The sequence below is a fragment of the Scomber japonicus genome, chromosome 1, assembly GCF_027409825.1.
Source record: "Scomber japonicus isolate fScoJap1 chromosome 1, fScoJap1.pri, whole genome shotgun sequence".
NCBI classification, from domain to species: domain Eukaryota; kingdom Metazoa; phylum Chordata; class Actinopteri; order Scombriformes; family Scombridae; genus Scomber; species Scomber japonicus.
Genome location: NC_070578.1, coordinates 16,045,330 through 16,068,821, shown reverse-complemented (window position 1 = coordinate 16,068,821; position 23,492 = coordinate 16,045,330). Strand labels below are relative to the sequence as shown.

Here is a 23,492-nt window from a genome sequence, read left to right as displayed (position 1 = left end):
GGCAGAGTGGTGTGGTTCAGTCCTACATGTGATTCTCTTTGCAATGGTCAGAATAACACATCTTCTGGACTCATTGGTGTCTTTAAAGAGGATAACAAGGTGTTCTCACTTATCAATATTGGAGCCCTTCTCCTGGCTCCAACAGTTTCAAAATAAATGTCCTTTACCTTACATTGTACCTGTGTACAGCTTTGACACAAATGATATGTTTTATATGTCTATGATTGAGATGTAACAGATAGGGGTAGCAGTGAGGTTCAAATTAACATGCAGAGTTGCAAAGTTACAGACTGTATGTAATCAAAGCAGAGCAGAAGTTAAATGTATTTGGCCCGAATGCTGATGGACATTATGCTAACATTAAATGGGTGAGCCATGATCTCTTATTTAAGGTCAGGTACAACTCTAACAGAAACAGTCCATCAAGCTGGACATGTTCTTCACCAATGAATTATAAAATGTTGTGCTTATTTCACCCTTTCTCTACTTTTGCCTTCCCTTCTTTCCTTTCTCTGCCCGCTCTGTTTCTCTAACACCCAAGTCACATCTGTCTGGACCTCACCTCTCATTCTGCTGCATTATCATCCACCTTCTCACAATTTATACATTTTTAATCCTCACCACCCATGACTGTTCTGCAGATATACGGTATGTGCTGACATCAATTCTTATTTTAGATTTGCTCTAAAATGTACTTGAATTATGTAAGAACTGGACAAGCAAGGGCAAGAGGATAACGCCTAACATTCATGAAAAGATATAGGCTTTTTTAACCTACTGTTCAAATGCCTGGGTGTATCAGATACATGTATGCTTCTTATCTGTGCTTTAAATCATCAAAGCTTCCAACTTTAATCCAGAAAGATTACAAAAATTAAGTAGACTGCACCACAGCCAGCCAATTGGAACTCACCTGGAGCTTTCTATCACCCCTGTTTCCTCTTTTCCACCTTTGTCTATTCTCTCATGCCAGTCACAGCTCACCTGATATTCATCTTGTCTTCCCTCAACTCTCCCTTCTTAGCAAGACCCCAGGGCCTATAGCAAGCAGCATACATATAAAAGTTCAGTGGTTGCGAGAACACAGACAGAGCAGAGAGAGTTCAGTCAGGCGGCAAGGTCACTTTGACCTTTGCTGAAGCAGGAAGTACATAGGGCCTTCTGGGATACACTGTCCTGTCTACAGAAGTAATTGCAACTTGATGAATGATGTAGCTGAAGGACAGAGTGGATTTCTCAACCTTCTTGTACTTGCAACCTGTCCTGATGGGGCAGGGGTTAAGAACAGTGAGCCAGCTGTGTTGAAGCTGCATAAATGACAAGCCTGATGCTGATTTTGTACCAATCACATCCCTTCCCCTGCATGTGCACATCACAAACCAGCTGTAGGTAAGTGGCTTTCATATGGCCATCTATCACAGGCATCCACAGGGACCCAACCCACTGAAAATTGGGCTAACAGAGACTGTTAACCCCGTTTAAACCGTGCCAAACATTTTAAGGACTAACCTTCCCCAAGGCAACAACTAAACTGGGGTAAAGGAGGCTACAAGTGGAGGATACTGCTGAGTCTCAGAAGTGCAGAGTAAAGACATTTACAGTTTATGGTACATTAAATTTGTATAGTTAGCATATACAAGTACATATACATGTATTCATGCAGGGGATCATCTTTTCTCCTTGAATTGTCCTGTTATTGTTTTTTTCCTTCCTTTGCTACCTGCTTTCTTTCTGGACTTCTTTATAAACTTATTTTCATTATCAAATAATGTTCTGATTATTTTCTTGAATAATTGGTTAAAATTAGAAAATTGTTCAAAAGAGCCATTGCATTGGAGCAGTTTGTATTGTTTTCAACAAGTGTGAAGTATATTGCTTGCTTCTTGTGCCCTGAATGCCTCGAGTTAAGAAAAACTTCAACTCAGACCAGAAAAGTGCCTGATGTAATATCTGTTTGTTTTTTCCATTGTCCAATCAGATGAATTGAGAGGTGGGCCTTCTGTGGTGGTGACAACCACAAGTAGAGATAACCAGTCTGATCTGGGATAAACTACTGGTGGTTGTTGCTGGATACTGTTACTATATGATTTTACCAAGCATAGTTACCATGATTTGGACAGAAAACAGCAGGCCCAGAAGCAAATTTCAGGTAAGTTTGGTGGTTGCACAGCAATAATATATATATATTTTTTTTAAGGCAGTGCACCTCACATTTTGCAACCTGCAAAAAGTGCTTTGTCTGATCAAGGGCTAAGGCCTCCCCCCAAATGGGCCCACTCTATTCTGATTGGTCAGCTGCAGAAAGCTGTATCATGGATGGCTTCCAACCACTTGGGAGGCTATGTCAACAAACTATGGTAGTAAGATTTCACTACTTTTTCTCATTCTTTACTAATGATGGGAATAATATTGTATTGATACCAATGCCATTATCGATTCTGCTTATCAGTCTGATACTTTATCGATTCCCTTATCAATTCCTGATCAATTCTTTGTGTGGAAAAAAGTTGGCCTACAGAGGTTTTGACAATGCAACAGTTTTATCTCCAATGTTTATCAATGACTGTGCATGCTGATAAATATTTTAAACATAACTGGTAGGTGAGATAAATGGTTCACAGCCAAAACTTAACTGAATTAATTAATTAATTCGAAAGCATCTTCTCTATGAGCATGACAAGATAAGGGGGAGGCGGGGGCTTCGCTGTTATTAATGTTAATGTTATATATTAATGTTATATCTCCAGCAGTGGAGAGCAGCCTCTGCTGTGCTGTTAGCTCCAGGGCAGACATCAATGTCCACCACACTGAGCAGCTGCAGGGTTTTTGAAGTGAGACAGACTGAGCACCAAGTTACTTTCTTCACCTCACCCCTCGTTTGTTACTGCTCATTGTTTTCTCACCAGTCTGCTACTAACGTTAGCTTGCTAACGGCATAGAAACTTCACAGTAAACTTCATTTTGTGCGTCTTACAAAGGTATTATTTAGTCCTCAAATCAATACATGCTTGCAATCACTGCCATTTCTGAAGATGAACTACAGCATGGCTGAAGATAACTTTAGCGTGTACACACTGTAGACAGTCAGGAGTCATTTAGAGCAAGCTAAAGCTGTGGCTTTTGACTTGCAGGCAGCATTTCTACATGTTAACCTCAAGTTTTGAGACTTTGACCATGTTTAACATAGATATCTAATGTTATACCAGTATATAAATATCAGAAAAATGTAGGTAGGTCCCCTTAAAGGTAAATGGCACTCTGCCTTTAAGCACACATTTTTTTCTTTCCTTTAGGTAAAAACATACACATTTTAGCTATACACTCTGCACCGTAAATCCTACATGGAAATAAACAGCTCCTATCAAAATCTTGATACATTTAGACATATGGTCATGATCCTCTAACTGGAAGAGTTCAGAGTGAGGGTTCTGGCATGCGCAGCAGTGTGTGTGAGTGTGATGAGTGTATGGAGTCACTGTTGGGCTGCCGCAGAGCTTGGCCAAACACCAGCTTGACGACAGCAGCTGGAGAGTAGTGATGTAATAATCTTGTTGCCATGGAGACTTGTGGTTCCCCAGCATCTCCAAAAATCCAAGGGCAGTGGAAAGTCACTGGGCTGGCTGGGACACAGTACTGCTGTGACAAGATGAAACACAGCTACTAACATAAATAAGTGTAACTGACTTTGCGCCAACTGTACTAACTATGTTAATGGTAACTTGTTACAATGCACAAAAAGCTGGTTTTAAAAACAACAATAAAAGAATGATGGAAACCAAAAAAGCAACCAGATAAATAAACAATAAATGCCCAGTACCCTTACTGCATGTAGGCATGAATATATTTTGCCAGCAATCAATAACTGAGGGAGACAGAAAGAAAAGACACAGTAATGAGGAGAGGGATTTTCATGTAAGAAAGTTAGGCTCTCAAGCTAAATCACCATGACTTTGTCAGCTTTGGCCATGTTGACAGAACAGCTGTGTTGGGATTGCCAAAATCCTCGCCAAGTATATTCAATAAGTAAATATTCCAATCAAATAGCTGCTTGAAACTCTGTTCATGGAGAGTGGCTGGGAAAATAGAAAACCTGCATTTCAAATGTCTCTGCTGTCTTTCATCACATTAGTCATGTAAAGCAAATGTAAATGGAGGAAGGTTTTCACAGTGAACTCACAACAGCAACCTGTCTATTATGTGCTCATCATGAGTCAGTATATATCCCTAATTGAGGAGGAAAATAATTTCATCCTGTTGGTATTGATGAATTGAGTGCTGGAGAAAGACAGAAATAAAGGACTGGAAAATTGGCTGAGACAGTATGTGAAGAAAAGCAACAGTAAACAAAGAAAATGAGCTTGCAGCGTGCCTGCATCTCATCATCAGTTAAAGCCTTGGGAATGTTTAAAAAAATGGAAATCAAGAGGTGCCTTTGCCTTGATGTCTTATAGGACCAGAAACCAAAATCAGGATGTCTGTTTATATTAGAAGTAAGTAAGACCATCGCAGCTGACAAAAAAGCTCTTAAGTGTATTTCGCATTTTCATTCACATTCACACAACAGAAAGTACTTTGATTCAGTGAGTCCACAGTTAGCAAAGCATAATACACAGCATGAAGTGAAGTTTAACAGCTGCCATGAATTCAGGGGCCTTTGGGGGTTTATTTCAATTAATTCTTGACCTGAAGAGTCAAACTGCCCAGCTATATTTTTCTGGAGTTAATATTATCTTGTCTGGAATGTGTTTTTCTCCCTCAGCAATATGTGTCTCCTCATCTACTTTAACAGCTATGCACTCATGCAAATGCAAGCCTTCACAGCACACATTAACTCAATGGATATCAAGTTCACACGAGGAATAACAGCCTGGCCTTTTTGGACTGTGCCATACACAATGAAGAGGACAGGGGCCTCCACATTGGGGTATACATGAAACCCACACACACATCGACCAAGCCTATTCTTTGACTCTCACCACCCACTGGAGCATAAGCTGGTAGTTATCAGAACCCTGTACTACGAAGCTGATAATATACCAACAAATGCCCAGGTCCAAGTGAAGGAGCACACACCTGAAAGATGCACTTAAAGCTTGTAGATATTGCAACCTTTGTGAAAACATCCACAAGATACAGTATGGGATAAAAAAGTGAGTGGCGAAGAAAAGAAAAATAAACACAACATCCATAAGTGTTCATCATCATTCCTTACATGCCTGTAGTATCTGAGAAACTCAGGAGGATTTTCAAAAAACATTGTATTCCTGTGTTGTTTTTTTCAAATCCAGCAACACACTAAGACAGAAACAGGTATTCCCAAAAGACCACACACCCAAACACAAGAAAAACAATCTAGTGTATGCAGTGAGGAATGACAGACTTGTGTATAAGGGAAACTATACAACCATTAAGCAGTTTATCTACACCTGAAAGATAAGGGACACTCTTTCAAGAACAACAATGTGCATATTTTGGACAGAGTGAATAGATGAATTGAAAGAGAAGTGAGGGAGTCTATCTATGTCAAGGTAGAGACATCGTCTCTCAACAGGGGAGTAGGTGTACAACGCTACTTTCATCTACAATGCTGTCTTTTTAATCTCTTCCCAGGAGACTAAACAGCCATTTACATTTGGCCTTGTGACAATTCCGACGACTATCATTTACTGCACTACAACAGCTGCAACCGCCAGGAGCACTAACGAACAAAGTGTTATCAATGAGTTTGATAACGACCTCAGCAAAGTTAAAACCAGGGACTCTCCACCAGTCACTCAGAACTGAAGAAACTCCTGGGACGAGAAGCAAAATGTCTTCAAGTGTCTTAAAGCAAGTCCAGTTGCATTCAACCATACTCATATAAGTATGACTTGGATCACAGAGAAACTTCACAGACATAGAAAAAGATGTGTTATCACCTAAGAAGAAGAAGTGATGGTGAGGGAGGATATGCAATTTGATCATGCATGAATGATATCCACTACAAAAATAAATATTGTCTGAATGGGCTTTAAGTTAGCCTCAAAGAGTGCAATGGCAGACACACCAGGAGACACAAAATTGATGTGTTTGTTATTGTACAACTACTATATAAGTACTCCCTTAATAAATGAAAAGCCAATACTCTGTCATAATCAGATGTTGGAGGTGGTGGCAGATGAACATCCACCAGTGATGGTGAATCAGATTCCAGTGCCAACCTGATCTTCTCATGTATCTGCCCATGACAAAGACTTGCATGCAGCACATTTAGGGTGACGCCAACAGATACACTTGAATACAGATGACAGCCAGATTTTTGGAAAATAATTCTATTTTCACCATAGAAGCTCCACTGAATAAGCCCATTAGAGACTGTGAGGGCAGCTATCTGATTGAAAGGGTGCTCTAAAAGAACCTGCATTAAATGTATATTATTTAAACTTCTCAGACTTGATGCATACAAACCATAAACCAAAGTTGTTGGTCCATAAACATCCAAAGTAGCCATTTTATTTTAACACAGAACAGTGTGTTATACAAAAAGTCAGCAGCTATATGTAGAGAATGCAGAATGCTGAATATCTGCCTGGGAGATCAATCCTTCTCGGTGAGTCATTCTCATACTGTCCATCTCTCTGAGAGCCAAGAAGAAAGGAGGAGAGAAGAAGAAAGAGCTCCTACAGGGCAGGCAGACCTCTGCTGCCTCTTCCTTCTTGTGGATTTTGAAAGCACACACACTCAGCGAAAGAAAACTGTTCGCCCATGTGTATCCATACAGCAGCTCTCTGAGACGTCATGAGATTACAAAGTAGTCTGTTACCCAGTCTGCTCACTGCTTAGCATGCCAGAGAAGGTTGAAGAAACTAAGCTCAGCAAACACACAAAGAGAATATTAGAGGGAAGGCGGATGAGAGAAACAGAGATATAGGGGAAGAGACAGCAGACTATGTATTTGTGCATGGATGAGTGCAAGAGGAAAAGTAAGAGAGCCATGAGGAAAAAAGCGAGAGCTCTTTGGCTGGCACTTGACTGAAGTGTGCACTGCTCTGCGTATGGAAGTGAGCCGATGATGATTACAGTTGCCCACTGTTCAACAGTGGATGACTGAGAGTGAGTTAGGGTGCTTAATATTCCATGCACATACAGTAACTCCACTATAGCAAGAGATTAAAAATAGACAGAAGAAGACTTGTGGACTGAGGAGCTGAGCTAAAAACAGTGGTGTGTATGATGAGGGTGATCCAGCCTGGTCTGGATGATGGGAAGGGGATGAGCGCTGTGGTAAAACAAGACGTCATCTGCTATGATTCACTATAATCCTATGGGTTTTATGTGATGGATGGTACAAGTGTAAAAACACATTTTTGCACACTACTAGCTACAGTTATTCTTGCAACATAGATCCAAACCAAATTCTGTTATTCTAGACAAATGTTAATTTCAAAGCAGCTGAGGCCTGTAATTATATGGATTACTGGGTCTCCACATGCTCCTATAACTTTTTGTCTTTGACAGCTATGATTGCAAAATCTAATTGACATGGAGAGATTGTCTTATTGAAACTTTAATATTTCAACATTTTGGAAAACTTACTTATTCACTTTCTTGCTGAGAGTTCAGTGAGATGATAGATGGCACTCTCATGTCTATATGTTGACATTAAGTTGAATATGACAAAATATGTCTGCCAGCACCTTTTAAAGCTCACTAATTGTATATGTTATAAGGTTATCTCTTGTTTGCCATGTCTTGACTGGAAGTAGTGACTCCCTTACGTGTTGTTATTGCAACATGACGTCACCAGACAATCAGCTGAGATTCCAGAAAGTCACTGCTCCTGGCCAAGAAATAGTCCACCACATAATTGTTTCTCCTCTGTGCACTCATTCTTCTGTCTCAGGCAGCTTGACTGATCAGGTTGTGTGCCTTTGTACTACTCAGAGCCCAGAAGCCCCACCCTGCTGCAATGTGACAGTGTTTATATCAAACATAAATGGATGAATAGTTGTCGAGAAAAGCAAAGGAAAGACAGACAGAACTCCTTTATAGTTAAATAAATACAATTTTAGCATTGTAGCAGGTAAAAGTTACTGCTTTGAGCTCCATGTCTACATTCTCACCTGTAAACTCCAGAAATCTAGAGGAAGTAATTCAGTGACTAAAGCCTTGCACCTGTTGCTTTATAAATAACAGTAAATATTATTCGTAGTTCCCTGCTTCTCTCAAGCATGCTGTAATCTCAACTATATATTGAAGAAAAACAACCCAGATCAATTTGTAATTAATAATTACAGACCAATCTTCAGTCTCCCTTTTCAAAGCAAAATACTGGAAGAAGCTGCATACCAACCACAGGATGAATATATTTCAGTTCACTGTATGATTACATAACAGCCAATTCACAGCAAATTATACTACTGACACAACTCTCATAAGAGTAATCAATGACATTAAGATCAACAGTGACATGATTTTTGATTTGAGTATTGCTTGATCTAACTGTAGTCTTTGACACTGTTGATCATGACATTTTAATTCAAAGGCTTTGCGATTCAGTCCGCTTAGTGGATCCTGTTCTTAACTGGTTTTCATTCAATATAAAGGCCAGAAGCTTTTATGTTTCAATCGGTAGTTTTAAATCCATAGAAACAAACATTGTAGAACCCCTACAATGGTCAGTTTCTACTCTTTAATTTATAAATGCTCCTTGGTATCATCATAAAGAAACAGTGGGTCTTAACATTCGTATACAGATGACACACAGTTGTACATTTCACTTTCCTCTGGTGATATTTGTTCTGTTAACAAACCAATAAGCTGTACTAATGATAATATTTACTGGATGTCCAGAAACTTTTAAAAGCTGAATTGACAAGAATGTGATCTCTGTCCCTGAAATACAATGAGTAAGTCAGAAAGTTTTGCATTATTTTGGCTACTCTTCTCTGAAAATCACATGTATATATTACCATGAAAGCATTTATCATTAAAAAAAAGAAATCAAATCTAGAGCCTGTTTTTTGGATGTAAAAAAATATTCTGATGGCAGTATACCAGCCTACATTCAAATAATGAATGGTCTATACAGCATTTAATGGTTGGCTCCTCTGTTCATCTCTGACTGGCTCACTGATCATGACTGATCACTAACCCTGATCATTGAGGTTTGGTGTGTGTGTGTGTGTGTGTGTGTGTGTATGTGTGTGTGTGTGAGTGTGTGTGTGAGAGAGAGAGAGAGAGAGAGAGAGAGAGAGAGAGAGAGAGAGAGAGAGAGAGAGAGAGAGAGAGAGAGAGAGAGAGAGAGGGCAGACATTTCTATTTGATAGTGTTGATGTTCTTGTGTATGTAATTGCTGTGTGGGATGTCAGTTAATCAATGAATGAAATGCGCTACATAAATAAAATTGTCATGGCCATTGCATAAAAACACTAATACTTGGTGTTATTGTTTAGCTGAGACTGCAGGACCTGGGGCCTGTTTCAGAAAGCAGGTTTAGTGAAAACTCTGAGTTAGTTAACCCTGAGACAAGGGAAACTCTGTTTTTTCAGTTTCACAAAGCCAGTTCAGCTTAAGTCAGTTACCCTGGCAACATACTCCGTGAACCTAACCTGCTCGCCGGTAGGTTTTCTTCAACTAACCCTGAGTTTCTCCTCCGTTTTAGTTGAAGCCTCCAGACTGAAGGAGGAGTCAGACATGGTGTGTCGTTTCCTGCAGCCGTGTTACTTTATTAGTCATAGTATTAGTAGTATATGTTCATATTCACCACAGGCCTGCAGGGGGAGCTCCAGTTCCAGTGAGGTGACGTAACTGGATACTCAGAGTTTCCCATCTCAGAGTAAGTCAACTCAGAGTTCAGGGTTAGACTCAGAACACCTTTTGATGTTTGATGCACCTCCTCCCTGAGATACCCCCCAGGTTTTACTGCTTTCATCCCTAACTCTTAAACTAGCTCTCTGGATTCAGCTGGAAGCCAACAATACAGTGCAAACAACCACACATTCCCAAGAGAGGACAAACAAGACAACCACAACATAAACACACACACACACACACCACAGACCACAACATGTGGACTAGACTGACCACACAGACAGAGGCATTCCACATAGTGAGCACATTGGTGAAGCAGTTTATAGCTGTTTTGCTGCACACAACTGGAACAAACTACCAGCAGAACTTAAATCAGCACCTATTGTGAACATTTTTAAATCCAGGTTAAAAACACTTATGTTCTCCTGTGCTTATAATTGCATTTACACGGTATGTCCTTTTAATGATTTTAAAGAAAATCATTATTTTATGCTTCAACCTTATATTTAATGCTCTATTCTAGTGTTTTATTTGTTGCTCTTTCTATTTTTCTGTACTTTGTTTTAATTATTATTGAGTGGGGTGTGTGTGTGTGTGTGTGTGGGGGGGGGGGGTGTTAATTGAATGTTTTAATGTTTCCATGTTTTTACTATTATTGGGTTTTATTTTTATTTCTCAAATTGCATGTTTTTATGTTTTTTTTATTTCCAATCCTTACTGTTAAATGTTTGTTTCATGTAAAGCACATTGAGTTGCCATTGTGTATGAAATGCGATATATAAATAAAGATGCCTTGCCTTGCCATTGTATAAACTACACAGACACAATCTTTAAGAGTCCATAAAATATTGTGTTGTAAAACTACAGCACTGCATTGGAAGGTTTTGTAACATTAGGCATTTGCATTTTGTCACTCTGCCGCAGAGTAATTAGCAGACAGTGTGTTACCCTTGTGAGAGTCCTGGAGTCATTACACTCATCTTTATGGTGTAATGTGTAATGTCTTTTTTGCTTTTTTTCCATTTCCTTTTGTCCAATGTAAGCCTTCCTTCACACATACACACACACACACACACACACACACACACACACACACACACACACACACACACACAAACAAACACACACACACACACACACACACACACACAGGATACTGTTGTCCGTAATGTGCCGAGCCAGCAGGCAGCCCAATAGGACGTCAGCATCCGTATGTAATTAAAGCTTTTTGCCTTCCCTTTACAAAACACCCAACTCATACCCCTGTGGACACATGACACCATCCCTTTTTAATGGATTAATTTACACAAATACTGTAAACGTAGAGAAGAAAAAAAACATGCACATTAACCATTTCTTGAACCCTGACTCACAAAAATGTCGTACACAAAGCCCAGGCAAACACACAAGTAAAGATGAGAAATACATGCACCAATAAACAAGAGCATCTCAGTGAAAACATCATTAGTATGGTGATGGTGAATATCAACCATTTGAGCCCGAAGGAAATGGGTCATGAATAACCAATGAGGCCCATGTCTGAGAAAAAATCACAACAGAGTGATTTTCAAGTTCCGACATGAGTCTGCACAGAAACACTACTGTGTGAACTCTTCCCTTTCCAGTGACGTCGTCAACTGCACAGCAAGGCTCTGCTTTCCCAAATAAGCCTTGACTCCCCCTTTCAAGTTTGACATAAAAGAAGAGAGAGAAGAGAGAAAGAGGAGCAGCGGAGAACACTCTGGTGAGAGCAAGAAAGCACTCACCTATTTCTGTAAAGTCTTAAAGATTTCCCTGCTGTGAAGCCTGTGCTCGGGTGAGAGGGATTTCTCTGCCCGTCTAATATCAACCAATGTTGAGAGGCTAATACGCATTCATTCTCCTAATCTTAAGAGCTTCACTGCCACTCTTTCAAGACATGCTGAACCTTACTGCAACTGGGCTGTTATGGTTGAAATAGTGACTGAATGTACAAACTTAGATATTTGTGAAAAGATGAATCAAATCAAAAGTGTGTTTTAGGAAATAAGAGGTTTTCTTTAGAGCCTCTTCAATCCATTAGTAGTCATACAACCTAATCCCAGAGCTATAACTGCTCCCGTACATGCAGTGGGGTGATTTACTTTAGCTGGTTACAGTCTGACTGCTACTCAGTTCCCTACATTAAACCACAATATCCTTGATTTCTCCCAAATATGACAGGAAAATTACATAATTATGCTTCAGCTACAAAATTAAAACGAGTCAAACGGGGATTTACATTCAGACTACAGGGCACAAATCTACAACACTGATTGTAACCATTTTAATTAAACTGATGAAGCTCAGCTTAACCGTGTGTGCCCTTGACCTACTCTTCTGCAATCACATCTTCATTTCCTTATGAGTTTGTTTGGACTTGAGCACCCCAGTATTTCAGCAGGTGGCAGACAGATTCGCCTTCACTTTTTCTTGACAGTGAACAGTTTTCTATGCTCGTTTCTCCCATATTCTCCCATTTTATCACTAAAAGCATCAAAGGCAACTGCAAAGACATGTTGCCTCCCTGAGAGATGTAATTCATCACTGTGAAAAAGAGGCAGAGAATGAATATATGCATTACTTTTAGGCTTGCATTCATCTCCTTACTTTGGTGTGAGAGAAAAATAAGGTTGGTCTGATTAAAACAATGCTAAAAGGAATTGAGAGATGGGCAACTGGGCTGACTGTACAATATGTTTGTATGTAAAAGTGACTACTGTCAACTACTAGTGCAAAATATATTACAAACTACAATACATTTACTTTGTTGCATACTTACAACCCTTTGATTGTATAACCATGGCTAGACTGCATATAACCTTCCATGAAATGCCTCACTGCTGTGTCACGTATAGTATGTCTTTGCTGTGTCGTCTACCGGTGTCAGGTTCAGTCAGGGCAAGCTCATTAATCTACTCAGCTGCAGTGCTACTAGCTGAGAGAGGAGAGGGACAAAGATAGAGAGAAGGGGAGAAATGAAAGTGAAAAGGAACAAAGGGATGATTTTCTGGAATTCAGGGGTCAGCCAGGAGAAAAAAAGACAAAAATTAAATTCAAAAAAGGGATATCAATGAAAGAGATAGAGATATAAAGAAGGAGAAGTAATAAGAGAAATTAAAAGATAGTACCAGAAAGAAGAATAAGCTTCACTATAAACTTTGGCTACTTTGGATGCTGTTGTATAGCAAATCCAGTGACATCACAATGAAGCAAGTGCTTTAAGTGTACATGTAGGTTATCCTTATCATACACCTTGAGAAACATGTGCATCAGAGATAACCAGCATTTATTATCTTGCCAAAAACACACTCTGTAAAACCAACACCTCCACAACCTTAATACAGTACAAACCGTCTTCAACATCACCATTTCTGATCCTTTGACACAACACAGAGGCACTCCAAGGTTAAATAATCCCATTCACATCTTTTAAATACCATGCAGATTGAGATAAATGAAGATTTTTAAGAATCTACAGTAAAACAGATGCAATTCATATTAGAACATATTCTATTCAGAAAAGGATTTAATTGAAAAGTGTGTTTTGACTGTTTTTGGGAAGTGACTGGTGTAGACATATAATATTAATAATGTCCTATTGATGCATGGCCTAAGGTCTTAAAGAAATGTAGTCCATCGAATATGTATCTTTTGACTATGAAACACATTGATACTACCTGGTTCAGTTGTAAATATGAATATTTTATGGAAATGCCATTATTTTAAAATGAAAGCCTTTAAGTTGCAAAGCTGGCTGTTGATACAGATTCAGAATCCACAATATGGCAAGCTGGGGTCTGTCAATAGTCAAGTCTAGTGATTAAACTAAGAATAATACACCAATAAGCGCTACACTAACTTAAAAGTAATTGGAATTGGGATCAACTGAAATAATCCCCATTACCTTGTTACCATGAAATAATCATGTAATAATCAATGTAGTAATGTAATGTATTGGCTTCTACAGTATGAACTAAGAGAACCGAATTTGGATCTGGATATATCATCAGCAGTGAGATAAAATACTTTTAACAACCCATCTGTACAACACTCACTTACTACAGTGGTGTATCTGCATATCACAGTCCTCAGTTGGTGGTGTGAGCAGAGACCCTGACATCACTGGAGTCACAGATATTACTGTCATGGCCAACAGCCTTGTGTCCTAATCTGAAAGCACACCAAAGCCTTGAAAGCTTATCTCACCATTTCTCACATCATGGATTAACATGTTATTTAGCAGGGCGCCTTCAAATCAAGAAGACATGTCTCGTGTGGATTTTAGCAGGGCAGCACATAGCTGGCAGCGAAGCTCTGCCTAAAGCACATCCTACTTTTATTCTATATTAAGCCTTTACTGGTTAGAAATACATCTGCTTAGGGGACCAGCAATCCCAGTCTGTGGATTATTATGGGCAAAAAGATCTCCCAGAATTCTGTGCTTGTGAGCCTGAATGTATGGATGTCAGATGAAAATTATATCCAATGGGTCCACACTGAATACTGTCTATGCAGAATCTTTATTGAGAAAGGCTGACTGAGCATGCATGCTCTGCTTTTAGTACCACTCTTCATACTGTACAATTTAGGGTGCTACAATATGTCTCGCACCTTTGACTGTGTGCTGTGAGAAAACTATTATCAACAGTCTGGCTAATTATCTCATGGTTTGGATGTCTAAAAATACACGAACAGCACCTTTTTTTTCTTCTTTTAAATAGTTTCCATTTAGCTACTTCGGCTTACACCTGGGAGCTTCCCAATCCAAGCAGAATTATGTTTTGATAGCAGTTGCTGAGTGAAGTGAGAGGATTCATGCATGTCTCAGCTGATTCAAGATTCAAACATGTGTACAGGGTGCATAGACCAATCCCAGGCTTGTTGGTAGTGCATTAACTGCATAAGGTCTAATTTTGGCTGCCACTTTATCTATTGATTACTTGCTTGACTTGTCACACACTGAATCAATAAAATCCCATGAATATTGCCAAGAGGCCAACTTGATGCCAATGTGATCTGACCATCCAAAAAACATACAAAGATAAAAAAAGAGACCATATATTCATTTGAGAAGCTGTAGCCAACACTTTTTGGTATTTAACTTGATGAATTAATTAAATTATTTATTAATGAACAAAATTATCATCCATTTTTTAATCATGACACAACATAAACCATTAATAATGAATCACAGGCAGGGATACAATCATCATGTCCTATAAAAACCACTTCATTAGCCAAAATCCTATCTGATCTAAAGTATATCAAAGCCAAACAAATGAGGAAGGGCATTGTAATACGTGATGGATGAATCGAGGACTATTTATGTACTTGCCAGCCTCAGTACAGAACAATAAATCTACATTTTAACACTTTTTTGTGTTAATCGAAATGTTCCAGCACTTCCTGCGGGTTGCTTTGAGCACAGTTCCGTTACTAAAGCTATGGCCTTATTGAGGGGTGAGATGTTTTGCCATTATCATTATTTCAGTGAGGAGGTGAAGGCAAAGCAGGCAGAAGAACAGACCTTTGCATGTATGCAAACAATATGTAACAACTGCTATTCCAGTTATAGCAGTGCACAAGAAGGAAACAATATGAGTGCAGAGAGACCACTTAGGAGACAAGAACAACCTACTTCAATAATGCATTCACAATGCAAAACAAGAGGGGCTCCTTCCAAGTTCTGCATTTGGCTTCAGAAGAACAGCCCTAATTTCATTAGTGGGCTATACAGGATCTGAGCCGGTGCCAGGTGACTGAGCCACTCACAGTGATGAGGTATGTCTCTGTGGATCGATGCTATTCTGTCATTCATCTTGCAGTCTCTGATATGTATGTATATATATATATATATATATATATATATATATAAATCTTTCGGTTCATGGAAAGAATATTAATTTTCGGTTCATGGAAGGAATATTAATTTAGAGCAAATGGCCCACAGCATTTGGCTCTAAAAAATAACTCTCTGACTGGTGGGTCTGGTTCTTTTTCAAATGATGAGCTTACACAGTATGTTATGTTGAGATATGAGTGCAATGAGTCTTTTTTCTTTAACTCTCAGGCTGTGAATGGATGTGGATTTGAGTCACATGCAGCAGCTTGTATGTTCCTATAATGAACTCATTTAATTTATTGTTTAGTAGGATTATGTTCATTTATAAATGTATTTTATTTTATTTCATTTCATTTTATTTTTCATTTCAATTGTGGAACAGTGTAGTATTTACTCTACTCTGTGTTATCTAATGAGATATTGCTGATTAACAAGACCATAGCTGTTTAACCACAGCCCACAACTACACAATTGAAAGCTGTCCAGGGTACAACTGCCAAACAAAGATTGATCTAAATAAGCTCTGTATTTACTCAGCTCTCTATTTCAGCGACATCCATTTGAAAGTAAGACATATGCACTAGACACACACAGTAAATAAAAATAGTATAACAGATATTAACTTGAGCATTTATTTTGAGATCAGGGACCAAATATGGAGTAAACCTTTTCTTCTGACTCATCTCATTGACATGGAGATGCCTGTGGCCTCTCTCCCCAATACTGACTGCTCGTTTGTCACCTGCCATTTGATCACTGGTGACTTACTGTAGTGTATACATCAGCAGTGTTTTCCGCTCTGTTTTTGCCAGATCATCTATGTTGCAAAGTTGTGGTTCCAGCCTGCTTGTTGTTCATTCTACATGTCCACTGATTCTCATGTTGTTTATTTAACTGATTGCTCCTGCTTGCCAGTTTTAAAAATGTTAATACATGTAGGGTCATTGATAGTATGAGAACGGTGACTGAAGACTTGAGGGCCACCATCACCACAGGACAGTAGTTCACCTGCTGGCTTGCTACTTGTTTCTCCTTCAATTAACCCTCTGTTTGAGTTTTCTCCTACAAGTTTGTAAAGGGGGCGGGGGGATTGGTGTTTAAGTCTGTGTAGGTGCAGGAACACACACACACACACACACACACACGCACACACGCACACACGCACACACGCACACACACACACACACAATAACCTCTGACCTCAAGGCATAAAAATGTCAGAAGAGAACACTCTACAGACGTGAAAACCCAGCGTTTGCCCTTTCTACCTGCCATGTGAGGAAAATAGACAGTTGGAGTTCATTTTATTTTTTATTCTCAGATGCAAACAGACTGGACAGCTGTGGAGTTCCTTGCACCCCACAGATGAACCGATGAACTCACTCACTCACTCACTCACATTAGCTGTATTATTTAGCTATGGTCCAGGATAACGTTTTCTTAATAGATTTAATTACATATTAGAAAATGAAGGTTTATTGTCTTTATTCTATATTATAGCTAACCAATATTACAAAAAGTGTTTTTTCCACTGGTTCATGACGTGTTGATGGCATTGATGACAGACATGAGTGGGTATTCAGTTGCAAGTGCATATTCGGGTATTTGTTAGGAATAAAATTATCTTCTTTTTATTTGAAAACCGGTGTTCTCTTCACACAAAGGAGTTAATTACAAGACAAAGTAGATTGTGTGCTAAATAAATTGGAAGGCAAGTTAACTTCGAAAATAGAACAAAAACTTGCGCTACATGATTTGTCCTTCATAAAAAGGATGTGTTCACGCTGCTCCCTACAGGCTCTGAATACATCATCGTCTATTGTTGATATGATTGGCTGGAAGTTTTTCCAATAGCGTACAGAAGCTTTTGATCGACATTCATTGGTCCCACCTCAAATATGAGGAAATGAACAGCTCCTTACCAGACCACGTCTCAATCTCACATGAGATTGAGCCGTGGTCTGGTGTTAGCCAGGCTAAACCTATGCTGCAGTATCTTCTGTTTTTTCTTTAAGCCTTGACAGGCCTTGACTGTTATGGCCCGTGTTGCATTTCGGATATTGTCTTTTTCATTTGTTCCTGCCCAATAATGTAGTATAATGTAATGTAATCTCTTATTTTTATCACATAGTTAAACTTTTTAATGACTTTTTCAAGGACCCCTTTTAGAAGTTAGAGCCCAGCTTCAGAATTTATCAAGACTGAAAACACACAACCCTACAGCATGTTTATGATGTGGCCTCAGCTAGTTTGAGAACTTCTACAGTCAAATTGGTCAAATCGAAGGCTGAACTGTGAATTGTCTACTAATTACCTTAAAGGTAACTACAACAGGAGCTCCCTTCAAGTGGGAATACAGCGTAAGCCTGTCCATCAAAAAGTGTACTTGGGTCCAGTAATCTGTACCAGCTAACAAAACGGTTAACTGATCTAGCCAGTTATATACAATGCATACAATTCTGCACTCTGATGGTCATCAACCAACTCAAATGTTCAGTTGGAAGATTCAAACTTTTTCCTTGCAGGCAGTAGAAAAGACAGCTCTACATTTATTGCCAGGTCATGTCCAGTGGGCAGCAAGAGGTAGCACTCTCTCTCATGGTATGGCTGGTAGCTTCAAAATCCTGGCTTACAAATCTGCTTTCAGGATTGGCTGACATCACCACCCACATCAAATGGCTGAAAGGTTTGATCCTGCCTCTCCTAAGTCTATCTTACTTTCCAAGTGCTCTACCACCTTCCATCTTTTTTCTTGGAGCAGCTCACCATCTGCAAAACACAGCACAGTCTAGATCACCTGCTAGCCCTCTGCTTGTTTCCCCAACAATTAACTCTCTGTCCTAGTCTCTGCCAATGGGAACAGTGCTGTGCATCTGTCCTGGACTGAGGCTGTAAGAGATTGTAATGACTGTAGTGACAGTGAATATCCCGAGGGGCTAAATGGTGTAGAACAAAACGGAAAAAATAAATTAATGTGTGTCTCCCATGCTTCAGGGTCATGATGGAATCAGCAAAAATGTCATCAGTATGGGAGAGGGACAGGCATAAAGCATGCGTAAGGTGAATGGGTAGTGGTAGTGGAATCTAAATTGGCTGGCCAATCCAAACTGACAGGTACAGGGTGAAAATCGCACAGGGTGTACACTGGTTTGAAAATATAATACTTGTTTGTATTATCTTTTACTGGCTGCCCCACAAACAGTGATCCTCCCTATGCCTTTCAATGCTTTATTTCCATTTATGAAGGTCATATCTACCGTTATCCCCACATGATGTGATTTCAGTGTAACAGCAGCAGTTCGAGGTGTAGGCTAATTGAGCTAAATGGAGAATGTGACCATTGTTGAGCCCCATGACGGGCCTTTCTGGGCCACATCTCTAAGGTGTGCTGAAAAGGACAGCAGCCGTCCGCTCTCATTTTCACTGTTCCAACAATGTTGTCATACTCCATAGGGCTTCACTGTAATGTCCTTTAAGCAGATGATAAACAATGTATTCTGTGATTATTAAGCTTTATGTTCGCTTCAGAGATGCTTTATGTAAAGCATAATTAACACAGCTCCCTAAATGTGTTCACACATAAATAAATGTTGATGTTGTTGTTGTAAACAATAGACGATTGATTAAGCCGATGATCCTATTTGTGTTTCCATTTAGACCATTTGTGCTTCATCAAGAGCCCCATAGTGTGAAATAATGGCATGTTTCATTATTTCCCATGGTGGAAAGAATGAAATATGCCAATAGAGAGCTAATCCTTCTCAATAGATTCTCCACTAGAAATTAAGCATTTAGTCCCTGCTGTGTGCTTTGAGTTGCTAAAATGGTGGGATCAGCATATCTTAACAGCCAAACATTTTGATTCAGGACTGGGTGAAGGAGCGGCTCAGAAGTCAAGGTGGAGGTGCTGGCTGTTCTTTGATAAACACAACTCATCAGAAAACACTAAAAGAACCATATCTTCTCCAGACCAGTGAGAAGGTAAGAAAAGTGAACGGCAAGTGTTTTGCTGGTAAAATACTTTGGAGAGAGATACTGCAACACTTAAAAGTAAAGATGGGAAGATTTTTTTGACTAAAAGGTTCCACAAACTTCAAAGCATTTATTTTTCTCTTGAGATGTAAAGTGGTTCAAAGCTAACAGGAAGGCTTAAACGTCACTACCTCAATTATAAGACAGCGTGACCCAACAGGTCAGATTATTTGGTTACAGACAGGATGAGGGCAAGCAGGGAAAAGTCCTACGGCTGATGTAAAAACTCCTATTTCATCTGTCCTTAGAGCACTGTCACTTTAAGTTGTTGGAAGTTGAAAGGCTTGTTTTGCCTTTGCTGTCAGATCTTAGAAATTAGCAGGTGATCGTCTTTGTGTACTGTCATCAGTAATTCAGCAGCAACGAAATCCCTTCAAGTACTGTGCATCAAGAGCAGCTCCAGCAACTCAAATGAACAGGTTGGATGATGCACACATCAGACTTCTCAATGATGCAGCTACACAAAAGACATTACAGGGATGTTCACTCACATACACTTGATTTACAAAGGAGGTAATACACATTAATCACTCACTCTTACTCCACTGCTCTCTTGCTTAGGAACACACGGTCTGTTTACTGACTGTAGTCATGTCTCGCCTTCATTTATGTCAATATAACTATTGATTTTTGAGACGACTCAAGGAGTAAGAGAAAGGCTTCAAACAAGTCAACAAGGGACTGAGTGAGTTAGTGAGTGACTGTGCAGAATTAATTGGTATTAGCAGAATGCATGGCAGCCTTTGATAAACCCATTGAAAGGAATGAAGGGCATTTATCAAACCAAGTAAACAGAAATAAAATAACACATTTACAAGGCAAATTCTACCTCATGCCATCTGACACAACAGTTCTACATCCTCAATAATGACTGTAGAGTACAATCAATGCTTCTTTCACACTGTGAGTGCAACAAATAAAAATCAATGATTGGCTGATATTATAGCTGAAACAACCACAAGACACAGTGTGAAAAGGGAGGTGCGACTTAGTGGAGCCCACAGCATTGGATCAAATAACCTAAATTACTTGAAAGCTACTTTGTTTAAAAGCTAAACACTTAGATCATTCAGCTTTACTAAATTCTGGATTCTGAAGTACATATTAAAACAATGTTTTCGCACACATCACTACTTTGTCTTTGGTAATGCAACAGAGATAGGCTGCTGCAATAAATGACACAAATATTGTCTTGTGTATGCGTTGTGCATATTCTGTCTTGCAGCAGGTAGGTTCCATCTTCACAAATATTACCTATGTAATGAGTATATGTCATTTTAGATTGGAAAAAAAATGATGCGCCCTCACTAAAGTTGTGTCAGGAATGAAGGAATATGCCAACAGAGGTTATCTTATGATATCACACTGATACAACTTGGTCAAACTAAGGGTCAGTTTGAAGGGCAAATAACCATAACACCTGCTTTGTTAAGATAAATTATTGGGAGAATGCAGCCCTCTCTTAACAAGATTGAACCTCTTGTGATTATAGACAACAACCTATAGTGATTCTGCCAGTCTCGTGAAGCCAGAGCAGCCACAAATCATCATTGAGCTGCACAGAAATAATTCAAGATCAGATTATCAAGATTAGTTTCATGATGCATTCATGTCACTGCATGCATGGAGCTGCTGAAATAGCAATTGATAGAGATTTTTACTTTGCTTTTTTAAATACAGTATCACCCATTGGTAATGCATGCACACAATGCCAATTGACTATCTTGATACTGCTGCGCAATCCATGCACCATGCAGTCATGATATGATCCACACAGGTAACGTCTCTGACGAAAGCAGCATCTGCAGCCCCTAGATAACAGCCTTTTGATCACAATCAACATCCTAATTTACTGAGATGGAGTTTAGGTAGATGACACTTCCTTTAATCTGGTTTTTAATGTTACAGCTACCAGCAGTAGATTAGGGGAGACATGTTCGGGGTGTCCTTGTCATTTTACCTGATCACCAAACCATTACGTGTCAGTGGCAATCACAAGGTGATTTCTGAACCAGGAAATGTTAGTCCCCACTGACCTGAATCGTGCAGGTGTACTCCGAATCGTCCAGCAGTCTTACGGTGCAGTTGCATTCCCTGTCCAGACTCCTGATGCTGCTGCTCATCAGTCGGCTCAGCATCTTCTCGGTCGTCTACGTGCGGGACCAGGGAGACGGGGACACACACAGCACATACATATAAGTTTATCTTCTGTCACGTTAACGACGTCCGTGTTCTTTGGTCCAACACCTGGTCAGCGGCAGCGAGTGTGTGGAACTGCGGCGAAGGTGCATCGTTTTGTCAGTGTGTGAGAGCTGACTGGCCGAGACACGCTGCGTTTCTTCAGTCAGTGAGGAATGGAAATAGTGCTGCTACTGCTGCTGCTGCTACTGCTCCTCTCTCTGGTCCAGTTAAACTGTCACCTCTCACCACACCTTCTCCCCCAGTCTCCTTGCAGTTGCCATGCCGCTCTCAATGCTGCTGGGCGGGCTGAGGCTGGTGAATGGCGAGTCCTCCAGCCAACAGAGCGGTGACTGAAGTGCTGCCTTCACAGAGTTAACCAGAGGAACTGAAATTCCGATAGGTTGTTATACGTCGTGACTATAGCCACATGGTCGAGAATAATAATAACACAGTGGGGCCTGTACTTTCAGAAGTCAAACGGCAGAAATGCTGCAGAAGTTGAAAATGAACTGATTATTGACACTTAACATTAGTCTTTTATAAAAATGTATCATAAAGCAACAATTGGCTTTTTAAACAAATGTAAAATCAGACATGCATAGGCCTATCAAAAACAGACGTCAGCATTACTTTAATTCATACCACGTAATGTCTCTTAAATGATCTTAAAAGGCAACACTTTATTGAAAGGGGTTCATGCTCTCAGTCACTTAAACGTCACATCTCAGTAGCCAATCAGAAATCACATGTTCCTATTTACTGCTTGAGTTCCTGGTATAATCGCGATACTTCCGACAGAACTTGAAGGCAGCAGCTGAATTAAACGTTCCTTCCTTTCATTTCCTACAAATGAAATGCCCCTGCCTCTCTCACATTGTTAACATGACTGCGCAATAATGTAAAGCTTAGTGCAGCCAGGACAAGCATTGTTACCATACTGTTATTTGGATGGATTACAGAAACAGGAATGACTCTGCCAGATCTCAACTTTAAATTGTGAACGAACTGTGCGCCAGTCTCATTTACATTCATGCATCCACTCTACAGTGTTCCCAGCTTTTTTATGAGAGCAATTGCTGTGACGAATAGCCTACTATTTTAGCATCCCAATCCAGTCTGCTGAGTTTAATTCAAACTGTTAACCTATTATTTAACAGTGTCTCTCTCTAGTGGCGCTTTGTGGACAATGAAGTTTTGGAAAATGGAGCCACCCCGAATTTGCTCCAGCACATAGGCTACTAGTGAAGTGTTTTAATCATACAGAAAAGTATAGCACAACATTCGCCCTCGAGGTCTTTTTATGCTTTCTGTCCCAAATGTCCTTACGGTGTTTGTGTATTCTGCACCCTCAGCATGGTATACTTTACAGAATGAAGAATTAATCTCATTTAACGCATATTAATCCAAAATGAAGGAATTACAGGCAGATTCCCGAGGATGTCAATGGTTGTAATTTACCTTGTGACAACGACTTCTTAGAAATTGCCTTTTTGAAATATCAGTTTCCTAATGCCTGTTTTTACTTTATTTTTAAAAATGTTTATCCTTTTGTGTTTTCTATCTACAATTATGTGTTTTTTATGTATGATACTACCTGTCTTGGCCACTTTCTTCCTTGAAAAAG

The 23,492-nt window shown here is 39.6% G+C and overlaps 2 protein-coding genes across 2 annotated transcripts in view; one reads left to right on the top strand and one right to left on the bottom strand.

The window, feature by feature from the left end:
* The window catches only part of LOC128359297 (FERM domain-containing protein 5-like), a 70,370-nt gene extending 48,545 nt beyond the window's left edge, over positions 1-21,825 (bottom strand). The window contains exon 1 of the mRNA XM_053319769.1: positions 21,724-21,825. Coding sequence (XP_053175744.1) covers positions 21,724-21,825 — 102 coding nt within the window. The remainder of the gene's footprint in view (positions 1-21,723) is intronic.
* Positions 1-23,492, top strand: part of cry5 (cryptochrome circadian regulator 5) — an 85,386-nt gene that overhangs the window by 57,457 nt on the left and 4,437 nt on the right. The gene's annotated exons all lie outside the window — the stretch shown is intronic.